Source organism: Brachyhypopomus gauderio, unplaced genomic scaffold (assembly GCF_052324685.1).
Source record: "Brachyhypopomus gauderio isolate BG-103 unplaced genomic scaffold, BGAUD_0.2 sc49, whole genome shotgun sequence".
NCBI classification, from domain to species: Eukaryota; Metazoa; Chordata; class Actinopteri; order Gymnotiformes; family Hypopomidae; genus Brachyhypopomus; species Brachyhypopomus gauderio.
Window position 1 is genome coordinate 220,001 of NW_027506874.1, and position 17,305 is coordinate 237,305.

The 17,305-nt window shown below is 44.8% G+C and overlaps 2 protein-coding genes and 1 long non-coding RNA gene across 3 annotated transcripts in view; 2 read left to right on the plus strand and 1 right to left on the minus strand.

Annotated features, from left to right (window-relative positions):
• LOC143487704 (NACHT, LRR and PYD domains-containing protein 3-like) overlaps positions 1 to 6,098 on the plus strand; it is a 25,312-nt gene extending 19,214 nt beyond the window's left edge. The window contains exons 5-7 of the mRNA XM_076986800.1: positions 660 to 836; positions 2,106 to 2,282; positions 4,480 to 6,098. Coding sequence (XP_076842915.1) covers positions 660 to 836; positions 2,106 to 2,282; positions 4,480 to 4,627 — 502 coding nt within the window. The 3' untranslated portion in view covers positions 4,628 to 6,098. The remainder of the gene's footprint in view (positions 1 to 659; positions 837 to 2,105; positions 2,283 to 4,479) is intronic.
• The window catches only part of LOC143487708 (uncharacterized), a 30,036-nt gene extending 16,086 nt beyond the window's left edge, over positions 1 to 13,950 (minus strand). The window contains exons 1-3 of the long non-coding RNA XR_013124338.1: positions 13,818 to 13,950; positions 11,456 to 11,698; positions 8,660 to 10,383 (exon numbers count right to left, since the gene is read on the minus strand). This is a non-coding gene — a long non-coding RNA (uncharacterized LOC143487708). The remainder of the gene's footprint in view (positions 1 to 8,659; positions 10,384 to 11,455; positions 11,699 to 13,817) is intronic.
• The window catches only part of LOC143487703 (NACHT, LRR and PYD domains-containing protein 3-like), a 267,073-nt gene that overhangs the window by 197,027 nt on the left and 52,741 nt on the right, over positions 1 to 17,305 (plus strand). The gene's annotated exons all lie outside the window — the stretch shown is intronic.

Genomic DNA, 17,305 nt, shown 5'->3' on the forward strand with positions numbered 1-17,305 from the left:
CACACACACACACACGCACACTCACGCACACTCACGCACACTCACGCACACAAATACACACACACGCACACACAAGTACATACACACACAAGTACATACGCACACACACACGCACGTACACACGCACGTACACACGTACGTACACACGTACGTACACGCACACGTACGTACGCACGCACGCACGCACGCACGCACGCACGCACGCACGCACACGCACACACATCACGTACACACACACGCACGTACACATACACATGCACGTACACGCACACGTACACGCACACGTACACACACACACACATATACACACATACACACACTGTTTACTGTTAAGTTCAGTAAAATGGTTCAGAAAAAATAAAATGAATGTTTTTTATACTTTTGTTTTATGTTCTCCAAGTTCATTGTGATGTTATGGAGCTGTTGAGGTGGAATAAGTGGAATTATTATCACAATATGAAAGTGAACCAGTAACTCTGTGTGTGTGTGTGTGTGTGTGTGTGTGTGTGTGTGTGTGTGTGTGTGTGTGTGTGTGTGTGTGTGCATGTGTGTGTGTGTGTGTGTTTGTGTGGCAAGGTGTGTGTGTGGGAGTGAGAGAGATGTTTGTGTTCACATGTGTGTTGATGTGTAAGTGTGAGTTTTTCTCCTTCTCTCTACAGTCTGTCTATGTGCAGTATTAGAGAGGAAGGCTGTGCTGCTCTGTGTTCAGCTCTGAGGTCAAACCCCTCATCACACCTGAGAGAGCTGAATCTGAACAACAATGAACCAGGAGACTCAGGAGTGAAGCAGCTCTCTGCTCTACTGGAGGATACACACTGTACACTGGAGAAACTAGAGTGAGTTACTGACTTACTGACTCTTTATACACACACACACACACACACACACACACACACACACACACACACACACACACACACACACACACACGCACTCAACACACACACACACACACACACACACGCACTCAACACACACACGCACACACAAATACACACACACGCACACACAAGTACATACACACACACACACATACACACGCGCGCACGTACATACACGCGCGCACGTACATACACACACACGTACATACACACACGTACATACACACACACGCACGCACGTACACGTACACATGCACGCACACACACACGCGCGCGCACACACGCGCGCGCACACACGCGCGCGCACACACACACACACACGTACACACACACACGTACACACACACACACGTACACACACACACGTACACACACACACGTACACACACACACGCATGTACACGTACAGGAGTGAAGCAGCTCTCTGCTCTACTGGAGGATCCACACTGTACACTGCAGATACTAGAGTGAGTTACTGACTTATTGACTCTTTATACACACACACACACACACACACACACACTCACACACATTCACACAAATACACACACACGCACACACAAGTACATACACACACAAGTACATACACACACAAGTACACGCACACACACACGCACACACATCACGTACACGCACACACACACACGTACACGTACACATGCACGCGCACACACACACGTACACACACGCGCACACACGTACACACACACGTACACACACACACGTACACACACACACGTACACACACACACACACACACGTACACACACACACGCATGTACACGTACAGGAGTGAAGCAGCTCTCTGCTCTACTGGAGGATCCACACTGTACACTGGAGATACTAGAGTGAGTTACTGACTTACTGACTTTTTATACACACACACACACACACACACACACACACACACACACACACACAGACATACACACACTTGTTCTGTAATTGCTGCCATATGATTAAGTTCAGTAAAATGGTTCAGAAAAAATAAAATGAATGTTTTTATACTTTTGTTTTATGTTCTCCAAGTTCAATGTGGAGCTGTGGAGGTGGAATAAGTGGAATTATTATCACAATATAAAAGTGAGCCAGTAACTGTGTGTGTGTGTGTGGGCACGTGAGCTTGTGCGTGTGAGGCAACGTGTGTGTGTGAGCGTGAGAGAGATGTTTGTGTTCACGTGTGTGTTGATGTGTAAGTGTGAGTTTTTCTCCTTCTCTCTACAGTCTGTCTTACTGCAGTATTAGAGAGGAAGGCTGTGCTGCTCTGTGTTCAGCTCTGAGGTCAAACCCCTCATCACACCTGAGAGAGCTGAATCTGAACTACAATTATCCAGGAAACTCAGGAGTGAAGCAGTTCTCTGCTCTACTGGAGGATCCACACTGTACACTGGAGAAACTACAGTGAGTTACTGACTTACTGACTCTTCATACACACACACACACACAGGATCCACACTGTACACTGGAGACCCTACAATGAGTGTTTACACTGATTGAGTTTGTGTATAGAGTGTGATGAGTGTGTGTTCATGTCTGATTCTGTCCTATTCTCTGTCCTACAGTATCTTACCACTTCAGTGGAGACACTGAAGTTGATCTGACCTGATCTGAGTCTCTCATGGGGCAGTCATGGCCTGGTGGTAGGGAACTGGTCTTGTGACCGGAGGGTCGTGGGTTTGATTCCCAGACCTGAGGCCATGACTGAGGTGCCCTTGAGCAAGGCACCTAACCCCAACTGCTCCCCGGGCGCCGGGCTAGGGCTGCCCACCACTCTGGGCATGTGTGCACCACAGCCCCCTAGTAATCACTGGTGTGTGTTAACTGCACAGATGGGTTAAATACGGAGGACAAATTTCGATTGCTGTGTAAAAAAATCACAATTGACAAAATATGGCACTTTATACAACGAAGAGGACAACCACACACACACACACATACACGCACACACGTGATCGTTATGATATTTTTATATTTTTGTTTTATGTTCTCTAAGTTCATAACCATCAACACTGTGAGAGGTGGATTAAGTGGAATTATCGCAATATGAAAGTGAACCAGGAACTGTGTGTGTGTGTGAAGATAATGTTGTGTATTTTACTCCAATCTTTATAAAATGTAGTCTGAAGGTAATAAATATATATGAATTAAACATGTAAAGCCCAGTGTAGACCATAATTTAACCTTTAATACAGGTATTGACATCAGTTCATCGATACACACTTTATCATTTCAATGTTTCTCTTGTCCACAAATCACCAGATGAAAATCACTGTACGTATGTTTTAGACTCCTGCATCATTAGATTATTATGAATGAATGAGTGTGTGTGTGTAGATAACTGTACATGTAGGTGTGTTTTTAGACTCCAGCATCATTAGATTATTATGAATGAATGTGTGTGTGTGTGTGTGTGTGTGTGTGTGTGTGTGTGTGTGTGTAGATAACTGTACATGTAGGTGTGTTTTTAGACTCCTGCATCATTAAATTATTATGAATGAATGTGTGTGTGTGTGTGTGTGTGTGTAGATAACTGTACATGTGGGTATGTTTTTAGACTCCTACATCATTAGATTATTTTGGTCCTTCTTTAATTTAATCACGTGACCTACAACAGGGAAAACATTTACAAATAAAAAGTTCTGAAGGTGTTGATGTGAAACGCTGCTGTAAATTATGTAGAACAGGGATGGGCAACTGGCCGCACACGGCCCTCGTCCTCACTCAGTGCGGCCCGCAAATACATCAATAATAATTTAATAACTAAAAGAAAAAAAACGATAGAGCAGGACTTTTTTGTTCTTGTCACGTAGGGCTACGCCCCCCTCTCCCGTGTCGGTGTTGTTCCTTGCCCGGTTATCCCGCCCTGCGTGTCTGTTGCCCTGGTTTCCCTCTGTCTGCCACGCCCGTGTCGTCATTGTGTTCAGTTGTGTCTAGTTTAGTCCTGTGTACTTGTATCTCTGTGTTTCGCCCGTTGTCGGTTATTTGTGGTTTGTTCGGTTTTGTGGATTATCTGTCATCGCTGTTCTGGTATTTTTCGTCTCCGTTGTGTTTCTCCGTTGTGAATGGCTCTCCTGTTACGACTCCTGCCTGTCCTGTTGACCACTTGGACGGCTCTCCCGTTTTGACCCTGTACAAACGACTTCGCCTATGGAATTCTCCTTATTAAATCTCGCTCTTCTCAGCGTTTGTGTCCGCCTCTTCGCTCCGCAGTGCTCTACGCGTTACAGTTCTTTGATATGAAGGAGTTCAAATTCCTTTCTGCACTTTTTTATTAAGCAAATGTTTTGTCTTTATATATATAAAACGCTGCATGGCTTAGCTCCAGACTATCTTAGTGAACTTATTGAACAATATAACCCAGCGCGTTCACTTCGCTCGCAGGACGCAGGGTTATTAACTGTTCCTAGGATCAAAAAGATCACAGCAGGTGGAAGAGCCTTTTCTTTTAAAGCTCCACAATTGTGGAATAATCTTCCTGCCTCTATTCGGGACTCAGACACAGTCTCAATGTTTAAAACTCGATTAAAGACTCATCTGTTTAGTTTGGCCTTTGATTAATCTGTTACATAGTTACTACATCTCGAATCTTTTCTCCGAGGTTCACCTGGAGAGTAACATTGCAGTCGGAGCCTACAATACCAGCATCGCTGCTCCGACATGGAATGAAAGCCTGGCGTTCATCAACAGACATTTACAGTGACAATATCAAAACCCAGAACTTTCATTTTTACCTTTACTTAGTCTGATTGTGTGATTTGTGTGTGACTTGTGTATTTGTCTGTATTTTGTGTAATTTGTGTGTTAACGGGCCGCCCAATGGAGGATGGGTTCCCTTTTGAGTCTTGGTTCTCCCGAGGTTTCTTCCTAATCCCCACCATCATAGGGAGTTTTTCCTCGCCACTGTCGCCTTTGGCTTGCTCATTAGGGTTCTGGACCCATAGTATTGTTAACCTTTTAAATCCTGTAAAGCGCTTTGTGACAACATGTGTTGTGAAAAGCGCTATACAAATAAACTTTGATTTGATTTGATACTGCATCTGTGGCGGCCATTTTGAGACATTCTTTAAGTTTTTCAGATTCTTAGTACTAGTTCACTTTAAAACTAGATATCTCAAGTTGTACATATAGGAAAATTATCATTCAGGGCTCAAACTGAAGTAGACAGTTGGGGGAACATTGATTCACTTCAATATCATATTCCCATTATTGTGTTTTATTTTAGAGCCTCTTACATATGCTAATATGCCCGGAAAGTCAGGAATGCAGTGTTGAACTTGAACTTCACAAAGTATGTATATTCACATAGTTATTCAAATCTAGTCAGAAAAAGAAAATATAATTCACCAGGGCATCTCTGACAACATAGAAAAAATGAAGCAAATCCATGCAAGCATTAAAAAGTTATTCAGCTTTATCCAAGGTGTGTCCAGTGCACCACACCCATGTCCAAATATGCCACACCCCATACACACCATTAGCCAACTAAGCTAACATGCTAACAAATTCCTTACACGAAACCGAGGAGCTACAACAAACAACAACGTTGCACATATTACAGAAAGACCAGAAAATTACAATGAATAAATTCCATGTCCAATTATGAACGTTATGATATTTATGTCCAATATAGTCCGACAGGCTAAGCTAAGCTTACGTCGCCAACTCCGGTAGCATCCGACACGATACAGAGTACTCCAGCACTCAAAAGCTCCAATACTGTTTATAATCTAATGTTTAGTATTAGATTATATATTTTGTACAAAATCGCTTATGTAAAATTATCCATTTTTACTCACGAGTGCGTTGAATCGCGTTGTAGCCGATGTACAGTCTCACTTCCGGGTTGGCGTCGTATCCGAAAAATGTAAATAAATTCCACCAAAAGTAATTCTTTTATTTTCTGTGATGTTCAAAAGTATCCACAATCGAAATAAAAACGAACAAAATAATCCATGACTGCTTCAGTTTCGCCGAACAGTGTGTTCTGGGGAGATTAGCTTAGGTTAGCAAAGGTTAGCTTATGTTGCTATGCTAGCGGACCCACATTGGAAATGACTAGAGAGTTTACGAAGCCTCGTTACAAAGAAATCATCCACCAATCATGACAAATGAGGGCTGGTTAGATTCAGAAGGAAGTGTTTTAACTATTGGTTAACTATTGGTTTAACTATTGGTTAAAACAGCTTTCAATCACTTCTAAGGCGCCAGATTGTCTCAGGAGGCTGATTGGTGAACCCACCCCCCCCCCCCCCCCTCCCTTCGCACCTCACCGATGAGAGGTTGTATAACCTGTCATTAGTGTTGTGTCGTTCGCGAACTATTCGTTCAAATGAACGAAACATCTGAGTGAACGAACTGAATCGAATCACTTCCTCAGATGATTCGTTCCTTTTTCAGTTCAGTAATTGAGCTCAGCAGCGACCGTGCAGGCCGTCAGGGGAACTGCAGTGTGGTCTGTGAATCACCGAATCACCGAGGGAACTGCGCATGCTCCGTGATTCGTTCAGTGATTCGTTCATGAACTGAAAGCTCTCGTTCATTCTCTGGTTCGTTCATGAACTGAAAGCTCTCGTTCACTCACTGATTCGTTCATGAACTGGAAGCTCTCGTTCACTCACTGATTCGTTCATGAACTGGAAGCTCTCGTTCACTCTCTGATTCGTTCATGAACTGAAAGCTCTCGTTCACTCTCTGATTCGTTCATGAACTGAAAGCTCTCGTTCACTCTCTGATTCGTTCATGAACTGGAAGCTCTCGTTCATTTTCTGATTCGTTCATGAACTGAAAGTTCTCGTTCATTTTCTGATTCGTTCACTGAACGTAATGTCACCCAGAGAACTGTTGCTAAGGACGTGATTCACGTTTGCACTGCCACTCACTCACATTTTCTTTTTGATTGCACATTTAAGTTGATATTTTCATCTGAATGTACAGTTTTTATCTTAATGTTGCTCTTAATTTAATATTTATTTTGCACTTTTGTAGGTTAGTTCATACTTGTTTTTGTATTATGTTACAGTGATCCTGCGCCAGTTCGTGTTTCAGCTTTTCTGAATTCACTCTTTCACTGGTTTTTATAAGATATTAATGGGAAAAATAATTCGCGGGTCATCACTTTTTCGTCGGTTGCCTGCGGAATTCGATCGGCGGAAAAAATATATACTTTATGATTTTTTACATGATAAAATCCCAAAATATAGAAAAATATATTATAAGTATTAATTCTAACAATTAACAAGGAATGTTATAAATTATAAAATAGTACGAATGACAGTAAATAGTGCATATTTACTCTCGGAAACGAGAACCAGCATCGCTTGCCTGAGTCGCTACTCGCCTACATGAGATTGTATACAACACGACTGGTTGCTCGCTGGACAAGCACACATGCACAGAACAGTGTGGGGATGGTTATTAAGTGAATAGGAAAGGTTTATGTAAAGGTGTTGGGAGGGTTTATAAAGCCCTAATATAGTGTATAAATACTGAAATACCGTTTCTATTTTCGGTTATTGCAGGTAGTTCTGGAATCTCCAGAATGCGATAAAGGCAGGATTACTGTATTTGTAATGTAATTTATATTTTATAATAATTTATATTTAATAAACCCAACATTTAGTTGCAATTTTTTATTCATAAATTTTCTACACTCTCGTCTCCTGGTCCATGAGGCCGTGAACTAAACTGAAACATGAACCGTTCAGCCGTGTATCAGTTAAGGCTGGATACTTTCGCGAGTCATCATAGCACGCGACTCCGCACACAACGGCGGAGGCGTTTAAACTTGACACGTCACATTCTTTACAGTGTTGTCCGAAACGATATGTATAAAGAAACACCCCTCAAAAACAGGGGGAATGAACATTTACCTGATGAATTTTAATGTTGCATTGTGTTCCAGGTTTGAAAGTGAAATGGAATTTAGGCTAAAGTTGAAAATGCTTGAACTTGTAATTACTTCATTTCACAACAAATAGGTATCTGCAGGGTTGCCAACTCTCATGCAATGAGCGTGAGACACACGCATTTGACTGTCTTCACACGCTCACACATCCGAGAAAAAAAATCTAGTTCATTTACCGCTGATCCACATCTATGATTCAATGAGTTACTAGTTCACTCTGGCGCCAAGCACTGGCGATCGATCGCGATATAATATAATCCATTTTACACCCCCCCCCCCCCCCCAACTAAAATAACTGTTTTGCCCATCACTACCTGTCATTCAAAGTCACTACCCCCCCCCCCCCCCTTCAGACCAATAAAAAACACTCAAATCAAAGCTTTCAAAAACGGCTTCGGTGACGCGTAGGGGGCAGATTTGTCGGAGCGTCTCATCCAGGAAGTTGATTACGGACAATTTTGCAGTGAGGTGAGCAAGCTTTTTAAGATATTTAACCACAACGGATCTACGATGTTAAGGTCTTAAATTAAAGCCTTATTGGTATACGATTTTTAGGTGACAAAACATTAAGACATCTCACATCGCGGGGTGCACTTTTGTCACCAACTTCCAAGCCGGATATCTCGCGATCGGCTGCACGTAGACGTCTAAAACCCGGTAGGCATGTAGATGGGATAGGAAATTTTGAATTTATCGCTTGTTCGGAGATTCATTAATGTTTAATATGTTTTATAAGGCCCTAAATGAGCTAGGGGGCGCTTCTGCATAATAGGGTTCCTCCAGATGAGGCATCTAACACACGCTGTCCGCTGTACAACGCAGAGATGCACCACTGACATATCATTGGTCCACATCAGAGCAGAGCCACGCCTACCACGACCATGGGCGTAGCTGCGATGAGCCACGCTCTCCAAGATGTCCACCACGCCGACACAGCTCTCTGCTCATCTCGCTTCAGTCCTGCAGCTACTTCCTTCATCCTTCACAGGAATGGTGATGTTTCCTGTGGACTCATCGTTAGCAGGTATATAAGTACAACATCGGTCTCCTACCATGGCACACACTCCTCCTTCTTTGGCGAGGATTATGTCCAGTGCCATCCTGTTCTGTTCTGACATCATTCTTAGTGCAGTCAGCTCGGTCTTGATGCCTTCTGTTGCAGCAATAGTTCTGTTCACAAATGTTGCCAGTCTATAATGTACTCTATTCAAGTCCCTGCGGACGCTGCCCACTCCGTACATCGGTAACATTATTTCTATGAATCGCTGGAACTCGCTGGTCAGTCTGTACTCCTCAGGAACAGTCTGCACATTCGCCCTCGGAAACCTACTTCTCTTTGGAGGCTCGTACGTGGTGATGACCTTCAAATGTGCCTCCACTGCCACCAGTGCACATCTTCCTCTTTGCATTCTCGGCAGAAATAGATACAACTGACTTCCGCACCACCAATACCAATCCGGGATCCACAACTTACAGTCTGTATTAAACGTTGGTCTGGCCTCCGCCAGGTGGGGGTCGTTCCATCCTTTCAGATTCACTGAATTTACACACTGCTCGCTGCTCAACCCTCTCTGGGACAGCGACAGGCCTGCTGTGTAGAAACACTCCTCTCCCCATCAGGCTTTTCCACACACTCAATCTGGCTCTCCCTGTCGGGGCTCCTCCCGTTACTATCGTTCCTGTAAACACACAAAGTGAAACGGGTCTTCGCCCCAGGCCACACTATCTCTAATCCTGCTTTGGGGGTTGGGTGATTCACAAGGAGTTTCTCTGTTCTCTTGTAGCCTACGTCATCTATTGACCTCTAGGCCTTAACTGTTGCGTCCCAGGTGCTAGTTGCAATGGAATAAACAAATGGCCTCTCCGCAGTGTGTGTGTGGCAACAGAGCACACACTATGCACATTTTGTCTATGTTCGTCTATGTTTCCTTCACAGTGAAGTTGGCATATTTCCAGAAGTGGTTAATCTTAGGGTTGCGTAACCGCGCAACTCACTTCCACTTTCTCCTGCGCGATCCACAATATAGCTGTAGTGTCACGGTGACCACTCCGGATCCTTCCCTGTGGGCGTGTCGTTATGTCGTCTGCGTGCCGTTATGTCCATGTATGTAGTTCCGTGGGTGTGGATCATTTGTGAGCATGTTTGTAGTTGCACCTGTGCCTTGTCTCGAGATCACGAGGGTATGTGTTAATCACCTATTTAATGTGAGTTCGCGCAATGTCTTGTGCTCGTCTTTGTCTAAAGTTTTATGTTGCACTGTTCGACGCTCGTCGTGCCTCCTCCTTCCAGCGTAACATGTAGTAAGTCCTGCAATGACAGTGGCTCCTATTATCACAGAAACCGCTTGCCAGCAGATGACCCCACTTCTGGATCTCTTCTTCCCTATTCTGTGTCCTTCACCCTCATGCCCTTGCGTGGACCCACGTAGCTCGTCCTGTCACCTTCACAGCCGTCTGGGTCACCAGGAGGACTTGGAAAGGTCCTCTCCACCTCAGGTTGTTCCACCTCGCTCTCCTGAAGTCCTTCATCACCACCCACTCTCCGGGCTGGATGTTGTGCAGCAGGCCAGTGGCTGGTTCAGGAAGTGCCTCTCTGACCTGCTTGTGGACAGATTTCAGATTAGAGGAGAGTTGTACACAGTAATTTAACATTGCATCCTCACAGCCCACAATGCTGTCAGCCTGTGCCTTCACCGGACCCACACCGGTGTTTGGAGGTTTGCCAAACAAAATCTCAAACGGGCTCAGGTCGTGATTCGGTCTTGCCTGCATTCTCATTTGCATGAGCACAATAGGGAGGACCTTAGTCCACCCCAGACCAGTTTCTGCACATGCTTTGCTTAGAGCGCCACTGACGAAAGGGGTTCCATTATCACTAGTTATTTTACTTGGAATGCCCCACCTAGGAATTATTTCTTTTACCAGGGCCTTGGCTACAGCATCCAAATCTTGTTTTGCTGTGGGAAAAACCTCAACCCACTTTGAGAACATGTCCACTATTATCAGACAATACTTCTTTCCTTCACTTGGCGTGACTTCCACAAAATCCATCTGCAAGTGATCAAATGGTTTCTCAGGTGTTGGGTGTGCTGCTTGTTGCATCTGTGTTCCTCTCCCCACAGTGTGTTGTGCACATATCACGCATTGCTGACAAAACTTCTGAGCATAGATAGCAAAACCCTGTGTGAACCAATGAGATTGTAACTGATCAATCATCCCCCCTTTTGACACATGAGCTTTCCCATGAGTCAACTTAGCATAATAAGGAAACAAGAACTTTGGCAAGCATGGCTGGCCCGAGGGGCAGCGCCACACACTGTCCTGAAAAGCACAGCCAGCTTTCCTCCAAGCCACCTTCTCCTCCTGTGTAGCTGTGCGTTGTAAGTCTGTGAGTGAGAGGGAGGGGGTGAGTTCAAGGTCAAAAGAGGAACTTGCTCTCGCGGCTGTTGAGCAGCTTTCTTGGTAGCTGCATCCGCAGGTTCCCTCTAGAAACAAAATCAATGCCGTTAGAGTGGCCGGCACACTTACACACAGCAACAGCAGACGGCTATTGGAGAACATCCAGGAGATCGAGCACACGCTTGTGGTGTGCAATCAGGTCCCTGAACTAGTGAGAACATTATGGTGTTTTCAAATCGCCCCAAAATCATGAACTACCCCGAACGCATACCTGCTGTCGGTGTAGATTGTAACAGACTTGCCCTCAGCCGACTTGCACGCCTGTGTCAGGGCATACAGCTCTGCGGCCTGCGCAGAGAGATGGTGAGGTAAAGGCCCTGAGTCTACCAAATAGGAGGGGGATACCACGGCCCAACCTGCTCTATTCAGCCCAGTGCTGGGATCCCTGGATGCTGACCCATCCACAAAGAAAATACAATCCAGATTCTCCAGGGGCTCCTCCTTGAGATCCAACCTAGGGGAGCACAACATATTAGTCACAGCAACTCAGTCATGTGGTTCACCATCCTCCTCTGTAGGCAAGAGTGTAGCGGGGTTAAGGACAGTGCATCTTTGAATAATTATGTTGGGCATGTCAAGCAACACAGTGTTGTATTTCAGCCATCGCTGAGTGGACAAGTGTGACATCTTCTTTTCAAGAAGCAGAAGTGAAACGGAGTGTGGGACTAGCAATGTCAGTGTAGATTAGCCCACAATGTCTCAGGATGCCGCCACCACCTTCTCTGCTGCGGCCACAGCACGCAGACAAACAGGATGTAGGGTGAAGATGTATGTACACTGTAAACCTGGTTTTAATAAATTATTTTAGTAATCATTAGGCCTAATTATTATTTCATGTTTTGTAAAAAAACATTGCCATTACTAAATAAAACTAGTTGTTATCATTATTGAGATGAAATAGGCATTCCAATGATCATGTTAAATAAAGATAACTTAATGATTGGTAGGGGTGGGGCTTGTTTGAATCAGACCACTGCACAGTGTGCATGAAGAGTTGTTCTGGTTGTGCATATTGATTGAAGAACCTTTCGTTATCACCCCGCTGCAGCCCAAATGTATGAGTTTTGAAATCAGTGTTTCTTCAAATGAGTATTTGCAATGTTGTCAGCTTTCAGTGCATGTAACTTATTTAGCTAACGCTAATATATTCTTATCGGTTCATATAGCGTTAGAACATGTGTCTGGCATTCCTGTCAGATCATAGTTTAACTATAAACGTAGCGTTGAAATATGTGTTCTGACGGTTTGGAGTTTATGGCTAATTTTAACTATTAATGTTATATATATTTTTATATTGAAGCTTCGGTCCAATGGGGGACGGCGCTACTTCCCATGAGTCCCTGCGACTCCGGTATCGTTCTCTGTTAATGTGATGTCTATGCATGTGTTGATTGATCGTGTACTTGATTATGTGCGTTACCTGGTTTAAGTTTCCCTTCATCAGTTTATGTAGTTGTACTGTGTGAATTATTTCATGCCATGTTTGTGTAGTGTTGTCGTGTTATTGCCCTTCCCTCATGTTTCGTGTCTAAATTAAGTCTGTTCTGCGTGATCGTGGTCTCTTGCGTGAGTAAGTTGCTGAGGCAAATTGAATTAAAAAAAGCCTTGTTGTGTTGCAATGGGTCTGTTTGCTAACTCTCCTTCCTACACCACGCCACAATATTGTTATAATTGTATGTGAACTAGAGTAAAGACCACTAATGAAAACTTGATTTGTCCATTGCATCCACTTAAGAGTCTATGCTAATACAACTTAACTTCTTTAGTTTCTCTTTGTGCAAAAACTTAAGTAATTTAAGGCAACGGGTTTCCACGCAATTTTCTAGTAAAGTCAACTAATTTGGGTTTAGAGAGTAGGGTGAAGAAACGAAAAAAATCACAACTGACCCCTCACATCTTGGACATCATCTCTTCCAGACGATCCCCTCTGGTAGAAGACTAAGGACCATTAAAACCAGCACAACACGACATGCTAACAGCTTCTTTCCCAGAGCTGTAGCTCTCCTCAACCACAGCGGACTCTTGAGTCTTTAAACCAACTGGACTTAACTGCATTGAACAGGACATGTCGCTCACTTGCGCTAATGCTAATTTGCACAGCTGTACAATGTTAACATCATCCTACAACATTATTAAACATAAACCTACCTCAGGAACATCTGGATACATATATATTCATACTCACATATTCATACTCACATGTGTACAGTACAGATTTTATATTTTACATTTTATATTGTCTTATTTATGTCTTTTTGTCTACACTCTTTTTTCTAGTACTTAACTGTATTCTAGAGTCTATTTATTGTGTATTGTACCTTTTAGAGTTATGTTTGTCAACAGTGTTCACGTGTTACATGTCATACATGTGTTGCTCTCACCAAGACAAATAACATACCTGGTGAAATAAAGAGATTCTGATTCTGAAATCATGGACATCTCTTTAAACGTTTCAGTGTTATATTTAACAAAACACATATCAACATCCCTGTCTTTTTTATTCCTCATTCCTGCCAGTTGGAATGTATCAATATGTGTGGTGTGTGCATCATTGAAAACTAATTGTGTCTTACCTGCACTGTCCAGTCTCACCAGTTCTTGATTGTGGCTTAGTCAGTTGGACTGATCCGTACCCCCGGGCACTCCCCCCGCAACATTGGGACAGTCCTTTGCAAAATGTCCAGCTCCTCCACAGCTCCACCATATATCTCCAGGTCTTGCTTGCCTCAGGGCCCACCCATGGTTTCCGGGTGGCGGCCCCCACCTTCCTCCTCTGCTTTGCTGTGTTCTCTGCGTGGGGAGCATGTGAGAGGAGCTTCGCCATAGGGGCTGTTTCCCATCCTATGCATAATTTCTTTACAGATTTCTGCAAGGTGGGCACCAGTCCATTCAGGAAAGTTGTGCAGAGCAGGGTCTCCTATACATGTGGAACTCCATCTTCTCTGGCCATTTCTCCAGGGTTTTCAATGCCACAATACCTTTCATGGAGCACTACTAGTCTATCCAAGTATGATTCCACAGTCTCATCATCGTCCTGTCGGCATCTTGCCACTCTAACTGGATCAGGGCGCAGTAGGAAGGCCATTTTAATGTGGCCCTTCAACTGCTCCATGGCTGCTCAGTATTGTACATTTTCACCATCCCCCCATTCAGGGTCTGTCATTCTCAAATCCTCCTGTGGCCAGTCTCCCGCCACCTTACCCCAGTCAAGGCTCAGGTGAGCCCTCAGCAGTCTTCTCAACTCGCCGGTGTTAGGTGTAAATTCTTGGCATCACTGGTGGACCTGCCTGGCGAACTTCTCCCCGCCCACATCTTTAGGGTTGTCCATCTGTCGCATGACCTCTTTGACTGTCCTCGCTCTCTCTGGTCTGCTGTCCAGATACTGTCCTTCTCGCTCTCTCTAGTCTGTCCAGATACTGTCCTTCTCGCTCTCTCTAGTCTGTCCAGATACTGTCCTTCTCGCTCTCTCTGGTCTGCTGTCCAGATACTGTCCTTCTCGCTCTCTCTAGTCTGTCCAGATACTGTCCTTCTCGCTCTCTCTAGTCTGTCCAGATACTGTCCTTCTCGCTCTCTCTAGTCTGTCCAGATACTGTCCTTCTCGCTCTCTCTGGTCTGTCCAGATACTGTCCTTCTCGCTCTCTCTGGTCTGTCCAGATACTGTCCTTCTCGCTCTCTCTGGTCTGCTGTCCAGATACTGTCCTTCTCGCTCTCTCTAGTCTGTTCAGATACTGTCCTTCTCGCTCTCTCTAGTCTGTCCAGATACTGTCCTTCTCGCTCTCTCTGGTCTGCTGTCCAGATACTGTCCTTCTCGCTCTCTCTAGTCTGTCCAGATACTGTCCTTCTCGCTCTCTCTGGTCTGTCCAGATACTGTCCTTCTCGCTCTCTCTAGTCTGTCCAGATACTGTCCTTCTCGCTCTCTCTAGTCTGTCCAGATACTGTCCTTCTCGCTCTCTCTAGTCTGCTGTCCAGATACTGTCCTTCTCGCTCTCTCTAGTCTGTCCAGATACTGTCCTTCTCGCTCTCTCTGGTCTGTCCAGATACTGTCCTTCTCGCTCTCTCTGGTCTGTCCAGATACTGTCCTTCTCGCTCTCTCTAGTCTGTCCAGATACTGTCCTTCTTCCTCTCTCTAGTCTGTCCAGATACTGTCCTTCTTCCTCTCTCTGGTCTGTCCAGATACTGTCCTTCTCGCTCTCTCTGGTCTGCTGTCCAGATACTGTCCTTCTCGCTCTCTCTAGTCTGTTCAGATACTGTCCTTCTCGTTCTCTCTAGTCTGTCCAGATACTGTCCTTCTCGCTCTCTCTAGTCTGTCCAGATACTGTCCTTCTCGCTCTCTCTAGTCTGTCCAGATACTGTCCTTCTCGCTCTCTCTGGTCTGTCCAGATACTGTCCTTCTCGCTCTCTCTGGTCTGTCCAGATACTGTCCTTCTCGCTCTCTCTGGTCTGCTGTCCAGATACTGTCCTTCTCGCTCTCTCTAGTCTGTTCAGATACTGTCCTTCTCGCTCTCTCTAGTCTGTCCAGATACTGTCCTTCTCGCTCTCTCTGGTCTGCTGTCCAGATACTGTCCTTCTCGCTCTCTCTGGTCTGCTGTCCAGATACTGTCCTTCTCGCTCTCTCTAGTCTGTCCAGATACTGTCCTTCTCGCTCTCTCTGGTCTGTCCAGATACTGTCCTTCTCGCTCTCTCTAGTCTGTCCAGATACTGTCCTTCTTCCTCTCTCTAGTCTGTCCAGATACTGTCCTTCTCGCTCTCTCTAGTCTGTCCAGATACTGTCCTTCTCGCTCTCTCTGGTCTGCTGTCCAGATACTGTCCTTCTCGCTCTCTCTGGTCTGCTGTCCAGATACTGTCCTTCTCGCTCTCTCTAGTCTGTCCAGATACTGTCCTTCTCGCTCTCTCTGGTCTGCTGTCCAGATACTGTCCTTCTCGCTCTCTCTGGTCTGCTGTCCAGATACTGTCCTTCTCACTCTCTCTAGTCTGTCCAGATACTGTCCTTCTCGCTCTCTCTGGTCTGTCCAGATACTGTCCTTCTCGCTCTCTCTAGTCTGTCCAGATACTGTCCTTCTTCCTCTCTCTAGTCTGTCCAGATACTGTCCTTCTCGCTCTCTCTAGTCTGTCCAGATACTGTCCTTCTCGCTCTCTCTAGTCTGTTCAGATATTGTCCTTCTCGCTCTCTCTAGTCTGTCCAGATACTGTCCTTCTCGCTCTCTCTAGTCTGTCCAGATACTGTCCTTCTCGCTCTCTCTAGTCTGTCCAGATACTGTCCTTCTCGCTCTCTCTAGTCTGCTGTCCAGATACTGTCCTTCTCGCTCTCTCTAGTCTGTCCAGATACTGTCCTTCTTCCTCTCTCTAGTCTGTCCAGATACTGTCCTTCTCGCTCTCTCTGGTCTGTCCAGATACTGTCCTTCTCGCTCTCTCTGGTCTGTCCAGATACTGTCCTTCTCGCTCTCTCTGGTCTGTCCAGATACTGTCCTTCTCGCTCTCTCTGGTCTGTCCAGATACTGTCCTTCTCGCTCTCTCTGGTCTGTCCAGATACTGTCCTTCTCGCTCTCTCTAGTCTGTCCAGATACTGTCCTTCTCGCTCTCTCTGGTCTGCTGTCCAGATACTGTCCTTCTCGCTCTCTCTGGTCTGTCCAGATACTGTCCTTCTCGCTCTCTCTAGTCTGTCCAGATACTGTCCTTCTCGCTCTCTCTGGTCTGTCCAGATACTGTCCTTCTCGCTCTCTCTGGTCTGCTGTCCAGATACTGTCCTTCTCGCTCTCTCTAGTCTGCTGATGCTCATCTGCTCTCAGTTCCTTCCACTAAACTGTGCATGTACGGTCAAAGAGCTTTCAGTGTTATGGAACTCTATCCCTTTGTATCTCCGCTCTTGCCAATCAATTAATGTTTTTAAGAAGCACTTAAAACGTTTCTTTTTGAGATTGCTTATATAATTTCTTAATTAATTTTAATTGTAATGTATTTTATTGATTTAATTTATTTAGCATGTGCTATGTCTTAAGTTATGTACACTATGTAAAGTGTCCTTGAGTATCATGAAAGGCGCTCATAAATAAAATTATTATTA